General features: G+C 33.3%; 2 protein-coding genes across 6 annotated transcripts in view; both read left to right on the forward strand.

The window, feature by feature from the left end:
• The window catches only part of LOC128921527 (uncharacterized), a 225,529-nt gene that overhangs the window by 167,585 nt on the left and 36,408 nt on the right, over positions 1 to 21,536 (forward strand). The window lies entirely within an intron of this gene.
• LOC105221050 (calcium-binding protein E63-1) overlaps positions 1 to 21,536 on the forward strand; it is a 123,288-nt gene that overhangs the window by 58,253 nt on the left and 43,499 nt on the right. Inside the window, exon 1 of one of the 5 annotated variants that reach the window (XM_029046183.2) lies at positions 7,382 to 7,940. The exons of 3 other annotated variants lie outside the window; for them this stretch is intronic. In XM_029046183.2, coding sequence (XP_028902016.1) covers positions 7,886 to 7,940 — 55 coding nt within the window. In that variant the 5' untranslated portion in view covers positions 7,382 to 7,885. Of the gene's footprint in view, positions 1 to 7,381; positions 7,941 to 21,536 lie in introns of those variants that run through there. One more of the 5 variants, XM_011197705.3, reaches the window with a different exon arrangement.

Genomic DNA, 21,536 nt, shown 5'->3' on the forward strand with positions numbered 1-21,536 from the left:
CAAAAAATTCAAGTACAAGCAACGAAGTGTGAGCTCCAAGATTATAAAAACGCCAATATAAAAATAACACTGGTTTACAGCAAAAATGTTCCATGAACGCCACTATCCAATTTATATGTGAAATGGCTCGCAGATTTCGAAAATCGAGTTAATTTTTTTTTTATGGATACGTTTTCGAGATATTTTCAATTTACCGTTATTCGACCAAAAAAAAAAGTGTCTTCATTTAATCATGTATATCTCACTGACCAGTTGAGCAATCTTACTGCAAATTATAGAAAATAAAAGTGAATGAAATTTCCTAAAAATATTGCCTACTCCATTTTTCCATTGGCCCTATAATTTCTGAGAAATTGATTAATCACTTCGAGTTTTTAAATTTTTTTATGAAAAAATTAAAAAAAATAAATTTTGGCAAGAAAAAAATTTTAAAACAAAAGATATTTTTTAAATTTTTTTTTATTTTATATTAAGTCCTGTTTGTTTATAAAAAATTAAGCTACCAACGAACAAAATCCATGGATAAATAGGAAAGTTGTACATGATCAAATAAATATATCCAAGTCGCGCAAAGTCAATGTATACATATATGCGTATGTAGTGTGTAAAGTAGGGGTGGGATATCTGGCTATGCGCTGTTTCTGTTAAGTAAAAAGTCAATTTTCATGTCGTTTTTAGTTTTTATAAACTCATTTATTTATCGGTATGGGTGACTAAGGCTGGTTTCTCATAAGAGAAACCGATCCTAAACTAAATAAACGACAAAACAAAACACATAATCATTTCGACTATAATGTAAGAACATCAACTAAAGACAAAAATATCACATTGTTTTAATATATATTACTAATATATAAATAAATGAGTTTATAAAAACTAAAACCGACATGAACAGAAACAGAAACAGCGCATAGCCAGATATCCCACCCCTACTTTATACTACATACGCATATACGTATACATTGACTTTCCGGGACTTGGATATATTTATTTGATCATGTACAACTTTCCTATTTATCCATGGATTTTGTTCGTTGGTAGCTTAATTTTTTATAAAGAAACAGGACCTCATATTAAATAAAAAAATTTAAAAAATATCTTTGGTTTTAAAATTTTTTTCTTGCCAAAGTTTATTTTTTTTTTTAATTTTTTCATAAAAAAATTTAAAAACTCGAAGTGATTAATCAATTTCTCAGAAATTATAAGGCCTATGGAAAAATGGAGTAGACAATATTTTTAGGAAATTTCATTCACTTTTATTTTCTATAATTTGCAGTAAGATTGCTCAACTGGTCAGTGAGATATACATGATTAAATGAAGACACTTTTTTTTTTGGTCGAATAACGGTAAATTGCAAATATCTCGAAAACGTATCCATAAAAAAAAAAAAATTAACTCGATTTTCGAAATCAGCGAGCCATTTCACATATAAATTGGATAGTGTCATCCGTGGAACAAAAAACAAATTCAAATTTGTGATCCAGTGTAACAGTTCTAACCTTAGCGGTTACTACTGATAAAGTTATAGCTTTATCGTACTTCAGGGGCATGTATACCAACTTAATAGAAAACTTACAATCTTATAAGTATAACACTTACATAAATAAACTATTTAGGAAATATTCAATGAAAAAATGTCAGAAATATTTTTATTTTTATTAAAAATTTAAAGCTTTTATTTTCGATTCATTAAACCGAAATCTCCTTTATAAGTGTATTTCTTTTATTTACTACCCACATAAGTTTGAATTATTAGTAACGTATGTGTAAGAGGTTCCTACAAATTTCAAATTGCTTTTGTTCCGTTTTCTTCAAATGATACTTGAATATACATATATATGTATGTATTTTGGCTTTTATCTAAGTGTGGAAAATTACTCAACACCACCAAAGATTATCTACAAGTGTGTTAGAAAATTATTGCCGAAATCGAATCATAAACTGAAACTTAATACTCAGTCCAATAAAATGTTTCAAGAGGGCTTGAACAAAATTGAAAGACGCCCACGGCCCTAGAGGAGCAAGAAGACAAAAATTAAACAAAGAAAAGGAAATAATGAAAAACAAACCAACCCACATGTGCACAAACAAACAAATAAACATCAGGGAGTTTCCGTGGATGGCACATTTTCTGCTAGCCAAATTATGGAGACATATATGCACACACACCAATGTGACTACCCACACACTGAATGCTCAAAGGTCGATTACGCGGCTCACACACGTACTTGTACCTAAAACCAAAACAATGAAATCACGTGTACGGAGAATTTTTTCAAACGAACACAATAAGCATGACACTAAATGCACTATTTCCAGGCATGAGCATGCCACAGCGTTTGAGAGCGCAACTGGAATTGTGAAAGAGTGTCAAACTATTGAAGCGGAGAGAATGGAAACGCGCTGATTAGAATAGCGCAACAAAAACAAAGAACGCAACAACAAAATAAAATGAAAACCGAAAGATAGAATTGGAGAAATGAAAGAAAAAAGAAGTTAATGAAATATGACAAATGTTATTCATTTATATACATACATATATATATATGTGGTATGTAGATGTTTATGTGTGAGGAATATGCACTTAGTGACAATTACTGCAAACTGTTTGTCAAACGATAATAAAGACAATCGAAAGAGGAGACGATAAAATACTTGCATACGGAGAAACTCGAGCCGAGTTTGTTGTGAATGTGAGTGTGTATGTGCTTATATATATGTATATGTATATATGTACATATGTATATTGGGGGTGTTTACGCTGATACCGTTATACTTATATACATACATTCGTACACAAAAAAGTTACGAAAAGACAATTGCAAACGCGCTTGCGAGCGAAAATATGAAAATGTCAAAATGCAAAAATACAAAAATGCGAAAACGAAAAACCATGCGAATACGAAAGAGAATAGTAAATATGGCTACATGGTTGTCACTACCATGAATGAAATTGGATTGGAACAAGATGTGAACAACACACAAAAAGAAAAAGAAAAAAGCGTCAGGCGACGCACTGACGAATGCGTCTACGACGACCACCAACACATCACGAAGGCGCAACGGCTAAGAACACTTTTCATTTGCACATTGGCTGTTCAGTGTTTGAAAGACAACGCGTTCGACAACACGACTAAAGCGGAGCAGCAAAATCAAAGCAAAACAACTACTACTAAGCTACATTTTCAAAATAACTTAACTTTTTTTCGAAAAATTCTCTATCTCTCTTGACTTATCCCGCTATCTGGTTACCACTACACATAGTTCGACATAGCGTTTAACGCCCCTTTTTCGAAAAAGCAGCTTTTGTGATATTTTCTCATTCTGAAAAAAACTGTGCTAATTCAAAAATAACGGTTGCACTAACATATACGTAGTGATGCAATAAAAGCAATAACAACAAACAGTTACAAGTGTTAAAACTTAAACAAGTGACTCACCACACTTGAGTGAATTCAAAATTCAAGTATTGTGCAGTTTTCGAAATAAACTCAATACTGAGATATATATAGTATATATATTTATTTAAACAATTGATTGCTAAGTGTAAGCCAAATAACAAAAACAAACACATACACACAGGCGCATTAAATAATTGTATGCGGAGTACACGGCTGCCTTTAGAAATATTGTGGAATTTTTTTCTCGTTTGGCGAAATTTTGGCAAAAGCGTAAATTTTTGTGTTCAAAACAAAATTTGAAAATTTGGCATGAATTTCTTCTCAGTTATTTACTTAGTGTTTATGTCGAATCTCTGCTAGACTTTGATGGCGGCGGGCAGGTGCGCCGGTAGCTAATATTGTGCTGTCTCTGATAGAGGCGGCATTTAAGTGGTTTTATATTAGCGACAGTTAGCCGGTAAAATAAGGGCGAATTGTCGATGCGCATATAGAGTTGTTAGCGCTTATATACAATCATTTGGTATATATATACATAAGTAAATATGCGTGTTTTCCAACTTAATAGTGCGCGCACGTAAGTTTTAAACAACAAGGATGTATATATTTTCATACATACATATGTATATACTACAACATGAAATTCCATTTCTTCCGCTATTGGCTTGCTTCCACACCGCCGCAAAACTTTATAATTGATAGATTGCAAAACAAAGCAGAAATACATGTAATACATATATATTTGTACATATTCATAATAAGAATAAAAAAAAATTAGTGTGTTCAGCAGAAATTAGAGCACGTCCTTCGTCACGTAATAACGTCATCCGCCCCTGCTTTGGCTTCGTGGCACGCCACCTTCATAGCATGGCATTGCAACCAAAGTGCGACCAAGCAGACAATGGCCGATGCAGCATCAGCGAGTTCTACGTTCTACATACATATATAGCCGCTGTTACCCACCAATGTCCATGTCGCCACGGTGCCAAAGCCACCTTCTTCAGTTTACCGTTGGGTGACCTTCTTTTCATGTCATTCAATGAACTCTTGCCGCATACACAAGTTCGCCTTTGCGAAAGTTCTACTGCATTGATTGCATGCATAAAGTGTACACATGTACGTATGTGCATATGTATGTGCGAGTGTATGTTTACCATAAATGTGCACAAGTGTTATATAGAAGCGTGTATTATTGCAACGGCGTTGGTGTCTTGTTTTAGCTCAATATTTCATAATATCAATGCGCTTGTTATTCAACAGCATGATATGCTGCTTTAGATGTACCTCTGTATGTAATACATACGAGTACGCACGTAAATAATATAATTAAATAGTAATTAAAAGCCAATAACAAAGTGTAAAAGTGGTGGCAAAAGGTTTTGGCAACTAAAGCGCAAAACTGCGAAAGCCGACTAATCGTGGTTTTAAACATTTTCAAAATCCTTCTACTTTTGATCTCTATGGCAGGCTGGCCAAGCTTTTCTTTGTTCTTTGTTCAATCTTGATGATTCTTAAATGGAAATACTCGTAAAAAATATTATAAATCTAAGATCTATTGCAGGAATAATTCTGAAATCAGTTAAAGAAATGTTTTTACTATATATTTATTATGGTCCGCTGCAAAAACAGTATTGAATTTATATAATTCTTAAATGAATTGTTCAGTACTATAGCTCTTAACTATGGTTAACCATTTTTCATCAATTTTGAATTTGATTGCAATGCATTGAACAAAACTACAATATTGATATCTTTATTCATTTTTTCCTTCATATTGACTATATATTTTAAAGCAGAGTAACTCTAAATATTTAAAGGTTAAGTTAGGTTAGGTTACTCTGGTAGGCTAAAAAGCCACACATAGACCAGTTTTGGTGCTTTGCGATACCAGATGGAGTGCCGCATATTTCAAAATAGAAATCTCGTGTACTTCTTATCTACCGCCTTACACATAACTTTTCCGGTTTTGCATCCCAGCGCGCTTTGAACGTTTTTACCAAGTTTCTGTCTAGATCATAGATCTAGATCATGTCTATATATAGTGTATAGGTTTATCTACTTTCATCATGCTTTCGGACGACAGTTTTACGTCTCGTTTGGCAATCTCGTCCACTAAATGTTTAAAACAACAACATTGAAAATCTAAAGGTTTAACTTAACAATTTCGTATGTCGATGGTGACTTTTACTTGTTTAACCTTTATTATGTAAAATATAAGAAAATTAGTAATGAAAATAGGTACCCTAAAGTATCTCCTAAAATTTTCAATATCTTAAATGCTTAATTTGATCCCGTTTGTTCATATTTCATTCTCATAAAGTAAGGAGTTATATTTCAAAAGGTACAACACGTTTAAAAAAATTAAAGTAGAAGAGAAAAATGGGTTTTGGTTATCCAATTTCCTTTTGATACTTCCATGACTCCCACAGTTTAAATTTTAAGGAATTAGGGTAGCTAGGTTGGAACAACCCCAAGAAATTTATCAAATCCAGCGAATTTTTGATTAGCCCTTTGTTGATACCAAAGTGGGAGAAGACTGCAGCACCTCTTGATTCCCCATAAAACACATAGTTTTGATATGTTACTAAATTTTCTAACTTCCACTACAAACCTACCACATTATATAATCGCTACTTATTACTACAGTTAAACTTACCTAACTCGAATGCCCATAATCCACCAAAAAATTTAGTGTCAGACAGACTACGAATTATGAAAGGTAATTTGTATGAAATTTGACTTCTATTGCCAATTCAAGTTTTCGAGTTATAAAAGTTCGAGTTTCGACTGTATTTAGTAATAGTACTATTTCAAAAAACTTATGTTTTACCGGGATATCTATAAAAACTCAAAGAAACTGAATTTCCGTGATTGAACCTTCACGAAAGCAAAATAAGATTACTTATTGGAACATCGTGCAAGTGTCACCATATATTGTTTCCAAAATAGATGTTGTTTGGTAGCACATTTCAATTTCGAGATCTTAATTTTTTTCTGTTTTGGAAATGAGGACAAATCATGAAAATTTTGAAGTAGTTATTCAAAGATTTCTGAAAGTAAATAGCAATAGTTATTTTTCAAAAAGGTAGTAGACTTGTAGCTTGTTAGTATACCTTCATTATATACATTTTTTAATTTAGTCTCTAAAAAAACGCTACGACTTTCTTTGGAAATCTACTAAATCGAACTAATCTTTGATCCCTTTCACTTTCGAAAAAGTTAGGTTATGTTTACATATGTACTGAAACATATAAGCTTTCGAATAGATCATAGAAATGTCATTGAAATTGAAATTTCGTTACATCTAAATTCAAGAAGCAACAGTAAAATTTATAGCAAAAAAATACCAATAATTACACGATTGGGTGTTGGTGGCCAATGTGTGATACAATTATTGGGTCAACAGCCGCATATTCCCAGCAATTAAATGCGGTTAGCAAAGCAAGGCAAGCAGTCAACATACTCACCACTGGCAACAAGAATCTGAGAAAGTGAACAAGCAGTGTTGGTTCTAGGAATATAAAATTTTATTGTACTTTGGTTGGTTTTTCTTCGCACAATACGATTTCTTGTGTCACTGCCACATGCTTTCTACATGCCCCAATTATTTTGCAGCGCGTAATTATAACCTTAACGAAAATAGCGGCGTTTTGCGATGAGTACAGTGAGTGTACACACACACAGGCATGCATGAGAGAGCAAAAATGAAACTACAATGATTTATATTCAATTAATTGTAGTGCGAATTGAATTCCCCCTATTATTGGTTTCACAACTATTACAAGGCTATGAAAACTCAAGTCATTATATACATACATATATATATTTACATATATGTATACATGTAAATATGTGCTCGATAAACGTGTACTGTATTCGTTTTCGCGCTATTTTTGTGTGTTTGTGTTTGCGTTTCACTTCTTTTTTTGAAATTCAAATAAATGCAAAATCACCGATATTCAACGAAATCACATATATATAATTTGTTGTTTTGTTAGTGAAAGTTTCACAGAGACTGGCAATAAAATAATTTGAGCGCCGCGCCAGAGCTAAATGACCGTCCATTTCAGCCGAAAAGTAGAAACATTGCAATCAAAACAAACAATTAGTTAAAAACAACAAAAACGAAGCAAGTAAATTGACCGCAAGTAAGCAGTGAAAATTCGTTTATGCTAATGCTATTCAAATACAATACAATACCGTAAACAATTCAATACACAGTTGGCTGATTTGTTGTGTAAGGTGTGTGCGAAGCAGTGCAAAACGCTCAATGTGAGTCATAGTTTTCGTCGCTCTACCTGCACCTATCCAACTGAATTCCAGCACATCCACCCTTGCCTCCCAACGCTCCTTAGTCGATTTTGGCACCGCAGTTCAGTTCTCGATCAGTTTGTTACTTTGCCGGCCGTACTGCATTCACACCCAGCCTAAGTAGTTGCCCAGCGTACGTATCGACCGAGTCTCCACACACACACACACAAGCGAAATGGATCATCGAGCTATTGCCAGTCAAGTGCGAGGTGAGTCGTCTATCTCTGGCGGTATGTACGAGTGTGTATGCATGTCGCTGTATTTAGTGGGTAGATATTGTATTAATTGTATGTATTTGGGGCGTACAGTGCGTATGAGTGACATATTATTTCAAATATCTGCGTTTGTATACATTTTGTGCAAACAACTGTGCTTCTATTGCGTACTATTTTGTTAGTTGCTATGTTTAGCTTCCAAATAGTGTTGTGTTATTGTTTCTTGCATATTTTTAGTTAGTGCATACAAATTTTAAAGAGATAAATAAACACATATTCATTTTTAAATGACATGCTCTTGAAAAATGCAAATAATTGAAATGACAATAATAATACAATTTGAACGTAAATAACTACATATATTACACATTTTTCATATAGTTTAATTCATATATGTAAGTAATATATTAAGTATGTTAATAAATTCTTAGGTCCATATTAATTTTCACCCTACTTATAAAATATGTCGTAATTATTTTGGAAAATATATATGTGTGTAATATATTGAAACTTTTTATATTTTTATTTTTTAAAAAATTGAATTCAATTATAAAAAAAATAAACTTAAGGGTGGGTTTCAAAATTAAAAACAAAATTGTGTAATTAAATAGTGCAATATTTCTAAAATAATATCCAAATCAAACCAATCCAAGTAATATTCTAAGAGATACACCCTTTGGAAGTTCAGCTTGTCAGACCACGCCAGATTCAACTTAAAACTTTAAATGCGTTTTTCTGAGAACTAAATTTTTCAATCGTGTCCATTGCTCGAAAAGTTATGAAGCGAATTGGTTCCAATTTTAGCCACATTTTTGGAATAATATTATCATGTTGAAGGATTTTCTTATATCTTTATTAAAACTATTTTTTTTTTCGAGCCAATATATGGAGAACATTTGACCACAACAAGTAGGGAAGTGCTAAGTTCGATTGTGACCGAACATTTTATACTCTCATGCGCAATTTATTTTTTTTTTTTAATTTATTAATATAACAAACAATTTGACTCACATATTCGTCATATATATGGTATAAAGTTCATTGAAAGTTGGAAACCCTAATATTAGGTTAGAAGCACCGAGGTCCTCAAGTACGATATATGAGGCCTTGCAAACCTATGGTCCGATTTCAGCGATTTTTAGAAAGGGGCTGCCACACTATAATTGCAATATTTATGTAAAGTTCTGTCCCGATATCTTCACTAGTGCTTACTTTACACATTGTAAAGTAAACTAATCAGACCGATTTTAAGGTTCTGGTATATAGGAAGTAGGCGTGGTTGTGAAGCGATTTAGCCTATTTTCACAACAATGATATATTAGGATGCAATGAAAATACTTCTTCTTAACTGGCGTAGAAACCGCTTACGCGGTTATAGCCGCGGTTATTGGTCGAGTAGTTTCGGAGATATGGTTTTTGACCCATAAGTGGACGGAGCCATACCCACTTAAAATTTTGTATACTAATTTGGGTGGAGCTCTTCTGTACCTTTTTTATAATGAAATTTAAGGTTTCTGGTATTTCCCTTACTGGATTGTATGGGATCCGATTTCCTCCATTTTTGGACTGTATAAGGTAGTACCTAAAAGAAACGATTCAGAAGTTTTGGTTGATATATCTCAAGTAGTTCACGAGATATGTACAAAAAACTTAGTAAAGGGTGGGGCCACGCCCACTTCTCCAAAAAAATACATCCAAATATGCCCCTTCATAGTGTGAGCCTTTGTATCAAATGGCCCTTTATGTGTTTTCGGTTTTCACCATTTTGTGGGCGTGGCAGTATTCCAAATTTGCGCACGTTTGAAAGCAACCTTTCTATTCAAGTTTCATCAAGATATCTTAATTTTTACTCAAGTTACAGCTTGCACAGACGGACGGACGGACGGACAGACAGACATTCGGGTTTGAACTCCACTCTTCACCCTGATCACTTTGGTATATTCGTTTAGTTTTGGGTGTTAAAAACAACCGTTATGTGAGAGTATCACTTAGCAACTTTGTTGCTAGTAACTTTGTTGCGAGAGTATTAAAAATGAGTTTTTTGGTTAAAAATCTGTCAAAATTTCAATATTTTAATTTTTCCTTCGTTAATTAGCTTTTTAGTTTATTGTTTTAAGATGAACTAATCCTGAGTTATGATGTCCTCGGCAAGACTTTTTTTTGGAACATTTTTTTTAATAAAAATTTCACAAAATACTGTTTAAATACGGTATTTTGATATGCTGAATTGTTTAAATGTAAATTATGTTTGTATATATTTAAAAAAATATTGGAAAAATACCCTTGTTTTTAGTCTCTGAAGCCCATCTAACCTCTTTAGTGATTAGTTAATCCAAAACTCGGAAAAATATGATTTAGTTTGTAGTTCATAATCCTGGAATGCTCATCATCAGAAGTTAAAATCAACAATGATGACTTTTAAATATTCTTCAATATGTTAGAGAAAAAAGTACCTAAAATACATATATACGAGAAGTACTTTATACCACTGGAGGGACTTGGCTTTATTGATGGAAAGAGAAGATTCTAAAATTTTCAAACCTATTAAACTATTTTTCAGATCCTTACGGTTTTACTACCTACAATAGTAGCGATAGTCAAGCACTCTACGTACTCGCCAACCGCTGTTTTCATTATCTTGTCTACATTTCACCAAGCGTTTGTAAATAAATTATCCATGTTGAAATATGTTTTATTTGCACACGTTCTTTTAATGAGTTTCAATTTTATTTCTAAATTTTCGCACACTTTACAGTCTCAAGTAGCAATTAAATATTGAAGTCGGCGAAAAGACTTTCGTTATAAGCAATAAAAAATTTAAGAAAATATACATAGAAATTGCTTTTATGTCTCAACTAATTAGCGTAAGCATGTTCTATGGTAAATTTTATTTTTAATTTCAACCAATAAAACTATAGGTGCGAAATAATGGAAACCAAATGAGCTTACCAACGAAAAGCCATACAGTTGAGTTTTCCAAAATTCGCCCACGAAAAGAATAAATAAACCAAATACCGAATAATAGCAAAAAGAATAAGTTGAACACGAGCATATCGAATAAGAGCTATCAAATTTTAACGCGCTTAACTTGAGTACATACATATCTACATATGCCATTCTATGCCGCCATTATACATACTTATCTATGTTTATTTAGGGGGTTTCACTTTTACATACATATCTATAGAAGTTTTTTATTTTTGTTGTCAATAAGCACATGCGTTAGTTTATTCTGTTATTAAACAAGAAAAAACATTAACTTCGGCTGTACCGAAGCTAATATACCTTTTACAGCTGCATTTCTTTTAGTAACTATGTGTTTAAGCAAATCTAAAGACGTAAGAAAAAGTAAGCAAATAACAAGAAAACATTTTACTAATTCTTTTTACCCGGGTTGTTTGCTAGAAACATTAAGGTTATATAGTTAACCGATCTGAACAATTTCTTCGGAGATTATATTATTACCTTAAGTAGTAATCCATGTCAAATTTCGTGAAGATATCACGTCAAATGCGAAAATTTTCCATACAAGCCATTGATTCCGATCGTTCAGTTTGTATGGCAGCTATATGCTATAGTGAACCGATCTGAACAATTTTTTGGGAGATTAAATTATTTCTATGAACAATAACTCACACCAAATTTCGTGGAGATATGTAGTAAAATGCGGAAGTTTTCCATACAAGCCCTTGATTCCGATCGTTCAGTTTGTATGGCAGCTATATGATATAGTGGTCCGATATCAGCAGTTCCGACAAATGAGCAGCTTCTTGCAGAGAAAATAACATCTGCAAAATTTCAAAACGATATCTTAAAAACTGAAGTACTAGTTCGTATATATACAGACAGACAGACAGACAGACAGACGGACGTGGCTAAATCGACTCAGTTCAACATACTGATCATTTACATGTATACTTTATAGGGCCTCCGACGCTTCCTTCTGGGTGTTACAAGCATCGTGACAAACTTAATATACCCTGTTCAGGGTATAAATATGTTCGTTTGTATCAATGTATATGTGGAAATTATTCAATTGAAATCGAATATCTTATCACTTGTCACCAACAGTAAAAGAGCAAATCGCTTTACATTCTCAAATATAGTTGGATAATAATAATGTAAATATCTACATACATATGTACACAGATATAAACGTGATATAAAAATCAACAAATAATACTTTATAAGCAATACTTTTGGCATTGAGTTCTTGGAAGAATTATCTTACTACAATACAGAGATAATATTTGTTATCGGATATATCGGATATCTGCAACTTTACACGCTTCGATTTAAGTACACTTTGTCGACATAAGATTATATATGCACATAATATGTACTACATATCAAAATATTAGCAACACATTTGCACATCACGAAAGCCACAGTGAGATTTTCGAAATATTTTTTCGTTGAAATGGAAAATGAAGGGAAATTTTAAGTTTCAGATTATAAATAGAAAATAATATATATATATTTTTATTTATTAAATCACAGTGTTGCTTTCAAAAAATTTATTTTAAAAATATATTTTCAAGTAAAATCGATATTCCGATATTTGTGTTCATCCAATGCGCACACTAACAATATTTTAATCCTCGGAACTGCTCAGCTCAAAGCAAACAATAGTTTTCCATGTTAAATAAATATACATGAAAAACCCTGCCTGTACCGTATAATTTTCCCGAGAAATTGTAAAATTTCTTTGGAACAACAAGTATATAGAAATGTTCCTTTATTGAATGAGCAGCAAAAGAGTGCCTATGATAAATGGATGCAGGTTGTCAATGATGGACTATTTTTCTTGATGCGCCCGGTGGAACTTGGAAAACGTTCCTGATATCATTGATAGGCTCTTGCATCTACTGGATTGCTGCAACGCTACTAGAAGTTGGAAGAACCACACATTCGGCACTGAAGCTATCGTTAAATCAATGAAACACCTGTTTGTAACGCAATCAGCGATGGCAAAAGTGTTGATAGGATGAGATGAGTGCAATTCTCTAGAAGCACTTGACAGAACAATGAAAGATCTGTGGAATAATAATCGTTGCTTTGGTGGCGTAATGATACTGTTAGTAGGGAATTTTTGACAAACCCTTCCTGTTATTTCGAAATCAACCGTTATGAATTGAACGCATGTATTTGTGGCGGTACGTGAAAACCATACGATTGACTATGAATATGCGAGTGTTCCTGCAACGGGATAGTACCGCAGAAGAACCAGTAAGAATTGGAAATAGGCAATTCCGGTTGATACTTCCATAGGTCTTTGTCAATTCACTTCAACGAAAGATGAACTCATCGCGAATGTTTATCCGAACATTGGCTTAAATTATCGTAATTACGATTGGTTGAGTACGCGCGCAATTTTAGCTGATAAACACTTAAACTGGACGATTTAAAGTCAAAATCCTGTAGATTTGCATTTATACAAATCTATCGATCGTATTGAACATGAAGACGAACCGTGAATTATCCAGTGGAGTTTCTAAATTCTTTGGATTTCCCTGGCATGCCGCCGCATCATTGTCATTCTTATGCTTCGCAATCTTCATGCGCCGAAACTGTGTAATTGCATCCGACTGATTGTGACGCAGCTATCGAATCATGTGATAGTTGCAAGAATTTTGAAAGGAACTTACAAAAACAGAATGCTTGAGTCCACGAATTCCTTTGAGTTCCAACGATTTGCAATTTCAATTCAGTTTCCATTTGCGATGACAATCAACAGGTCACAAAGACAGTCGCTGAAAGTGTTTGGCATAAATCTGGAAATGAGATGTTTTTCACACAGCCGTGGGGTGTTCACGAGTTGGAGAGCCATGTTCTCTGTACACATACGCGCAGGAACAGAAAACAAAAAATGTTGTTTATCAAGCTGCATTACATTGAAAAAAATGTAGAAAAATCGCAAATAAATGCTTTTCGACATAATATAAATTCAATTTGGTTTTCTTTTATAACAAATAATTTCACGCAGGACCACGCCTGCGGGTTTTGCTAGTATTGTATATTTCAAAATTAAAGTAAGAAAGTTCTTCCCGATAGTGAAATGAATTTATCGAAAATGTCGATCAAAGTGCAGTTATCTTCTTGATTAATCTGTTCAATTCCGATTACAGTCATTAAAAAGTTTTAAGCTGATTAAATTGTGTGGGTGGCGTATAGAACAAACAATTGGTATAAATTACAGGAACTATCGTAGTGAGAGATCTTATCGCCTCTATAAAACGTCTACATTTTAAAAAATATAGCTTAATACTCAGGATTGTAAGCTGAAATATGCATTAATTTTATTAAAATGAATGAAAACCGCAGAGAAAATAATTGCTAATTAGTACATACATACTCGTGTAGTGAAAGTAACATTCGCAAAGCATTTTTTTTCCAACACACAAAAGTTATGAACAGTGATTTTCTAATTAACGATGTTCGCAACAAACTTTCATTATGAAACAGGTGTGTTAAAAATTGTGGTAATTGCAAATTGCAAAATTGCGTACATGTGTCCAACTTTGAGAATTGCCAACACACAATATTTCCCGCCAAAAGCAACAGTGGAAAAGTGTTCGCCGTATGAAGGGGCTCAGCCTCACGGTCTGGTGGTCAGAAAGTTTTGCGATTGCCTTTCCTGCTGTAAATGCATGTACATAAGTATGTAGGTGTGGGCACATTGTATTTCAGTATAGTTTGTGTAAAATGTATATTGATGTTTCTGATAATGTGTATGAAATGAACACACTTACACACACGCAAACTTTATCAACAGTTGGCAAATTGCTATGACGTTAGCTGAAATAAACTTGTAATTAAGAGATCCAATTAAGTGTTGACACAAAGTTAAATTCAATTGAAATATTGTCTGTTTAAGCGGAATATGCTTACTTTTTGATACAAACATGATTCCGTAATTTATGAAAATCGTATTGTTTTCTAGCACTAGTGGATTAGTAAGTGTTTACAGCAGCAATTTTAAAAGTGTTGAAGGCTTTAGGTTGAATGATGTTAATCTCATATCCTAAGATTGTAAACTAAAATTGTCTCAGCTGCTTTATAGTAGTCTGTAATTTCTTGAAGTATGATGACTCAATAACAATACACCCTCCAAATTCTCCAACGTTGGAGAGTTCAAATACCTGAAGATGTTCTATTGTTTCCTTGATGCCCTACTCATAACATGCTCATGGCATTCTTCACAATATAACAGCCCTCCCTAATAGGCATACGTCACTACTAGGCTGAGACAGTAAGCATGCGAACCATGTAGACATGCACCCAGTAGAAGTGAAGCCGCATATCAGTGGCGACACTCTCTATTGGCACTCTGCTACTGAATATACAATTATATATAATATTGATTAATATGTTCAGATATTTCTGGTTTAGATTGACTGTATGTCCGATATCTCCATTAATCATCATTGGTTTCTTGATCAAAATGAACGAATCAAAATGAATTCACAATTGAGTTATATGGGACTAAATTTATTTGATATTGGCCACGCCCATTTTCAATTTTTTAGACTAATCTGAGTGCAGCCGTTTTGTACCATCTTTTTCATACAATTTCTGACGTTTTTGGTTAGTGAGCTAACGCACTTTAAGTAATTTTCAACCTAACCTTTGTATATGGCTTGGTATGGTTATTAACCGATTTCACCCATTTTCATGGAGCGTGATGGAGTTAAATGTATCCAGTAAGTTTGGTTCATAGAGCTTTGTTAGTCTAGGAGTTATATACATTAAACCAAATAAACGGTGCGACCATACCCACTTAAAAAAATTCATATGGCTCTGATGCCTAGGGATGTGTGTACCAAGTTTCATTAACATACCTTAAGTTTGCCAAATTATCGCTCGCACGGACTGACAGACAGACTGGATTTCGACTCGTATTGCTTGTTTTATAATTGCAATATAATATATTAAAAAGTACATATTATTAAAATCACCCAGAAACGGTAAAATATATGAAGTCAATTTTCAACCTTCTAAATTTTTATTTTGCTCTAAATTCTAGACATTATTTTCCAAATAATTGATTTTAAGGAATTTGGTAGCACCTTATTCTCATATTAGCCACACCTTGCACCGGCTATTACCACAACTTTTAAAAACTAATATAATAAAAGTTTAAAAGCAAATCTCTAAACCAATGCGTTCAAGTCAAGTACAGTGAAATAGTCTACCTGCTATATAGCGCTTCCCCAAAGCACCGAACACCGGTTGGTAGTATAAACTGAAACTGCATAGAACTTTTAATGCCATCACTTGCAGTTTTCAAAAATGAAAACTTTTACTTATTTCTACAAATAAAATGCAATCGTAATTTGTTTAAGCAAAAGCATTCAATTCTACCGGCTTTGCTGCTGCCACAACGCTTGTGCAGCAGTTTGCGGCACCCATTTGAGCTACTTTAGAAGTATTTATGACTGCCGTGCCAAACACGCTTCCTTCTTAGCGATAATGGCACAATTTCATTTGCAGCGCAAATAACGAAAGTTTTATTAGATTTCACAAAAATAAAAAATAATAAATACAATAAATATGAATCGTAAGCGAAGAAAATGTTCAAAGTGTGCAATGGAAAAGCAGTTGGAGTGGAAAAAGCTAGGAGGTCAATTTGAAGCCTCGAATACAGGGTCAAAGGAATATTAAGGCTTCATTTAAACATTTTTACATTAAGAAGTCTAGTAGTAGTAGATAGCTGTTTTTGCTTTCTTTTTTATAGTTTCGTATCAATATGATTTAAATCTTCGGAACATTTTGATCTTATCACTCTAACATTTTTGCTTACCGCAAACTATTTGAAACTCACTCCCCAAGCTTTCATCGCGTAATAAATATAAATAAAGAGCGAAAGTGCAATCCCAGCATGCAAAAAAAAGAAAGAAAAAAGAAAAGAAAAATAAAACAAAATTCAGTCAAGAAAATAAAATGGCCAGTAAATCTTTAAAAATTTCCTTAGTTTTGTAAGGCGATGGTTTTCTTTGAGTTTCATGGATTACCGCCGTCCCTTAAGCCGGCTTTGCTTTTGGTGAGATCGGAAGATTTGGTGAATATGGATCATACCGTTAAATCGAGGCATGTTTGCGGATTAGTTCCATTCGTTTGTTTTCAATACTCCATCAACAATTGACTGTGAAAAAGATTTGATTGGAACCATATATATATGTATATATTTGGCGTAGGCACCGCTTAGGCGATTATAGTCGAATCCAACAGAGTGCGCTATTCACCTCTACGTTTTGCAATTTGGCGCCATTTGGTAACTCCACGAGCAATCAGGTCACTTTACAACTTTTCTTTCCAACGGAGTGGAGGTCTTCCTCTTCCTCGGCTTCCAGCGGCGGATACTGCATCGAACACTTTGAAAGTTGTAGCGTTTTCATCCATTTGAACTACGACCTAGCCAGCGTAGACCCTATCTTTTTATTCGCTGAACTATGTCTATGTCACCGTATAACACATACAGCTCATCATTCCATAGTTGCGGCATTCGCCGTTGTCAATGTTCTAAGGACCATAAATCTTCCGCAAAACCTTTCTCTCAAAAACTACTCTCATGTTGCCATCATCCATGCTTTTGCACTATACATCAAGACAGGAATAATGAGCGACTTGTAGAGATTGGAATCATATCAACAAAGGTTGGAAACAATATCCCAAATTTTGAAAATAAATTTAAAAAAAAAAAATTAAAAATTTCGAAAAAATATTTTCAAAATGATTTCAAAATTAAAAAAAAAATATTTTCAAAAGTAATTTAAACTCATGCAAAAGGATACTTTCCTATCATACAACTAAGTTTTTTATTTTCATATATTACATCTTAAGCGATTTTTCAGATTTTGAGATAATTCTATTTTTCTTAATTTCTAGTCCATCCTATCGCCTCTTAATCAAAAACTTGTGACATGCCGTTAACTTCGTTCAACCAGTGTTAAATACTCAAATAGTTGTTTAATATACCAACAGTTGTAACTCTTACAAATTTCTTAAACATTATTAAAAACTTTAGCAAATCTCTAAAAGAGTTAGAAACAGAAAGCATGCAAAGCTCATGTACGCTGCAAGTTATAGTAAAATTTAAATTTTCCTCGAGTACTTACCAAAATACACATTAAACCACATCGCTAAAACTACTTAGCATGAAAATTATTTTAGTTTTGTTACTATTATTGTAACAATAATTAGGTTAAACCGATAAAAAAATATGAAGCGTTGCTCATAAGCACCAAACTAATAGTTCTCGCGTTTTCTTTTGTGCGCTGTCACACGAAATTGGCGTCCTATTACTGATAGAAATTATAATTCAAATGCAAATATGGAAAGAACTGCAACAAATTTGCAAGCGCGTCGTGCTAAAGTTTCGTCGATTTGGCATTTGCCCACGTATCATATGCAAATATTTGCAGACACACACACAACATATAAAATATAAATGGAAAATATGACAAAATGTTGCACCGCTCACTTCTTTATACATATATACATTTATTGTGTGCGTGTGTGTGTGTGCCTCAGTTGATACATACGCTTGGCTCAGATGTGTTGACACAAATGTTGCAACACCGTGTCATGTGTACAACGTGTGGAAAGTATGAGTGGCTACATTTTCCTCACGAAAATTCCGTAGTCGCAACATTGATTTCCCACTTTGATATTCGTTATTTATGGCGATTGGAAAGTTAACAAGGAAAAGCTGCCATAAAAGCAGACATTTTGGCAGTGAGTGGCAGTTGCCGAAATTGCATGTAAAGTATTTGCCATTGAAACCTTTGCCTTTGGAGAGTATTAGAGTTATTACAATTTTAAGCACCTATATAAGCTAAAATATACTAAATGTATATATTATTAAAATATAGAAAATAAATTTTTACTCAAAATCAGTTTTAATTAGAGATATTGGTTCTCCAATTTGTGAACTTGATAAATAGCTCTTAAGACCTTATTCTAACAGTCCGAAAACTGTAAATAGCTCGAAAACCTTTTCTCAAAAAATCAACGCAGTCATATTTATTTTCGGACTATGACTTCGGAAAAAAATGTGTATCATTTGTAGTACAACCTGACTTTTGGTTCAAACTAGACCTCTATCTTGACAGATGAATGCCGAAATGAAGTGTTGTAGTTTTAGTCGACGCTCAGCTCTTGTATAAGATTTAGTTTTAGTTTTCAGTTTTCCGATAATATGCGTAGTCCGTATTCCCATATTTTTAAAAAAAATTCTAAAATTGTGGAAAATACGATGGATCGAAAATAAAATTGTATTATTGTAATTAAGTTTTGAAAAAATTAAATGTTTTTGTGGTGCAAATTACAGACATTGGCTTTTTTTATTGATGACTGGGAATCTTTTCTAGTTTATTTTTTTTTTTTTAGGTTTTAAAGTCTTTTTTGGATTCCATGCGAAATGAGGTGTATCGTATTTTTTGGTATCAATCCTTTTCTCAACGAACTTGGCTCTCTTGCAGTTGGCAATGCAAGCAGCACCTCTGATTCAACATTCATATTTGTTGAGCCAGGAAAAAAAGTTGGGTCAAGACTAGTTGGCGCCAGTGTGGATTGCTGGTCAACAGCAATCGCCTCGAATTCGGGAATGGTTAGCTTCCTCTTACTGTGCTGATCAATCATAAACTCTTGGAGTTCAATGGGTATTAACCACAGCAGCAAGTCAATGTTTTTGCGCACTGACATTTTCTAATATAAAACACTAGATCAATTGTTTCAAAAATTCCAAATTTTCGATTGTTTTTTTTTTACTCAGCCACGTGAAAAAACAAATAAGTTACAAAAGCCTGCTATTATTGCATTAATTGCATGGCATGCTGTTTTCTTTTAAAACTATAGGTTTTTGAGTACAATTTAATAAGTATGACCTCAAAATCTAAAGTCGCTCTGCGCGAACTGGGAATTAATTTTAGACCCATGGTTTCTTGGCAAAACTAGAATTTTCTGTAGTTTTCGCTTTTGCTAGCCGCTTTATGCGAAAAAAATTCGACCCGCCCTAATGCGTAGATATGAAAAAGTTCCGACGAAGGATAGTAATAAGTTTCTTTAAAAAGCGATATGTAATGTACATATATGTCATATTCAAAACCGATCTTAACTTCGCATAGAGGGCTCGGTAGAGATTTGTTGAATCACTCACTTTAATTTAGTTCTGAGGTTCGGCAGGAACTACCAGATCACTACGGAATTTTCTCTATATTTAGATCATTGAACCAATATAAATTCCAAAATGATGTCTAAGTGAACATTTAATTGGAAAAGCTTTCAAAAAAATAAACTGATATATTCTGAAGATGGTAAAGGGCTTATAGTATGTTAACATATAACGAGATTATCTATATTTACGAGCTTAACTCAATAATCTGTAATTAAGAAACGATATTTATCATAAAAAATTTATCTCTTGTAAATCAGATATTAATTTTTTCATTATCTATTTTCTTATATAAATGTACTTTTAGAGCTTTGAATAAAATCGTGACTATTTAATGTTTTCTAAGGACATAATTTACGACATTACTTAAAGCGAGCTTCCAGATTTTTTATTTTGTAATAATTTTTATATTTCACACTGATGGGAAAAATATAAAAGGATTTATTATTAATTGTTTCGTTTATTTATTTTTTAATATGAAAATAATCTTGTTGACAACACTTCTCTTCAAATCTCCGAATCGTAACTGCGTGAATGTGTAAACGTCATTGTAATACAACACTGACATCGTATAGCGGCACCAGCAGCCTTCTATTGCCAATCCGTAAACAAAACCTACATACTTACATACATACATATGTATTTATTTAGTTGTGTGGTAAATTCCTGCATTTAACGTCTACATTTCAGTCAAAGGCAAATAATATTCGTAGTTATATAATGAGAGTTTACAAGTTGCTTCAAGCGAAACCCACCCACAAACATTAGAGCATTTTCATTTTTATCTTTCTGCCAAAGCTGGCGACATTGATGCTCATTTACAAGCCCCATTTACCCACGCACACACCCACAGGCACATAAGCACTTAAGTGCGATAAAAAATCGCAAGTAGCACGCTGTCGATATACATATAAAAATTTACTATTCAACAAATGTGTTTGCGGCAAAACGCTGTTCTCATCATGCCACCAAGTGTACATGTGTCTGTGTGCAACCAGATCTACAAATCACTGTCAACATTTATGTCTATATGTCTATATGTATGTAAAATTTGTGGTTTCCTTTAAATGTAATGTACACTTTAAGGCTTTGTCACTGCGTCGTAAAGCTTTTACATTTATGAATATGTATGTTATGTAAGTGTGGAAATTTCGTTGTCAAGCAAAGGCGGAAATAAAAAGCACAAGCGCCCTTGACCTACTGACGTTTGTTATGATGCCCACGCATAATAGGCAATAAAAAAGTAGAATAATAAAGAAATTGTAAAAGTAAACAAAAATTATGAAGCCAAGAGACTATAAGGTACGTGCCGCTGCTTAAAGGAAGCAAAAATCATGACAAAGTAAACATTAAGTTGAAAGTTGAGTGCAAAGTATTAGCTGACAATGAAGTAAGCAATATTTAAGGTGACAACGGTGCGTATACGTAACTTTGAA

This window comes from Zeugodacus cucurbitae, chromosome 4 (assembly GCF_028554725.1).
Source record: "Zeugodacus cucurbitae isolate PBARC_wt_2022May chromosome 4, idZeuCucr1.2, whole genome shotgun sequence".
Taxonomy (NCBI): Eukaryota; Metazoa; Arthropoda; class Insecta; order Diptera; family Tephritidae; genus Zeugodacus; species Zeugodacus cucurbitae.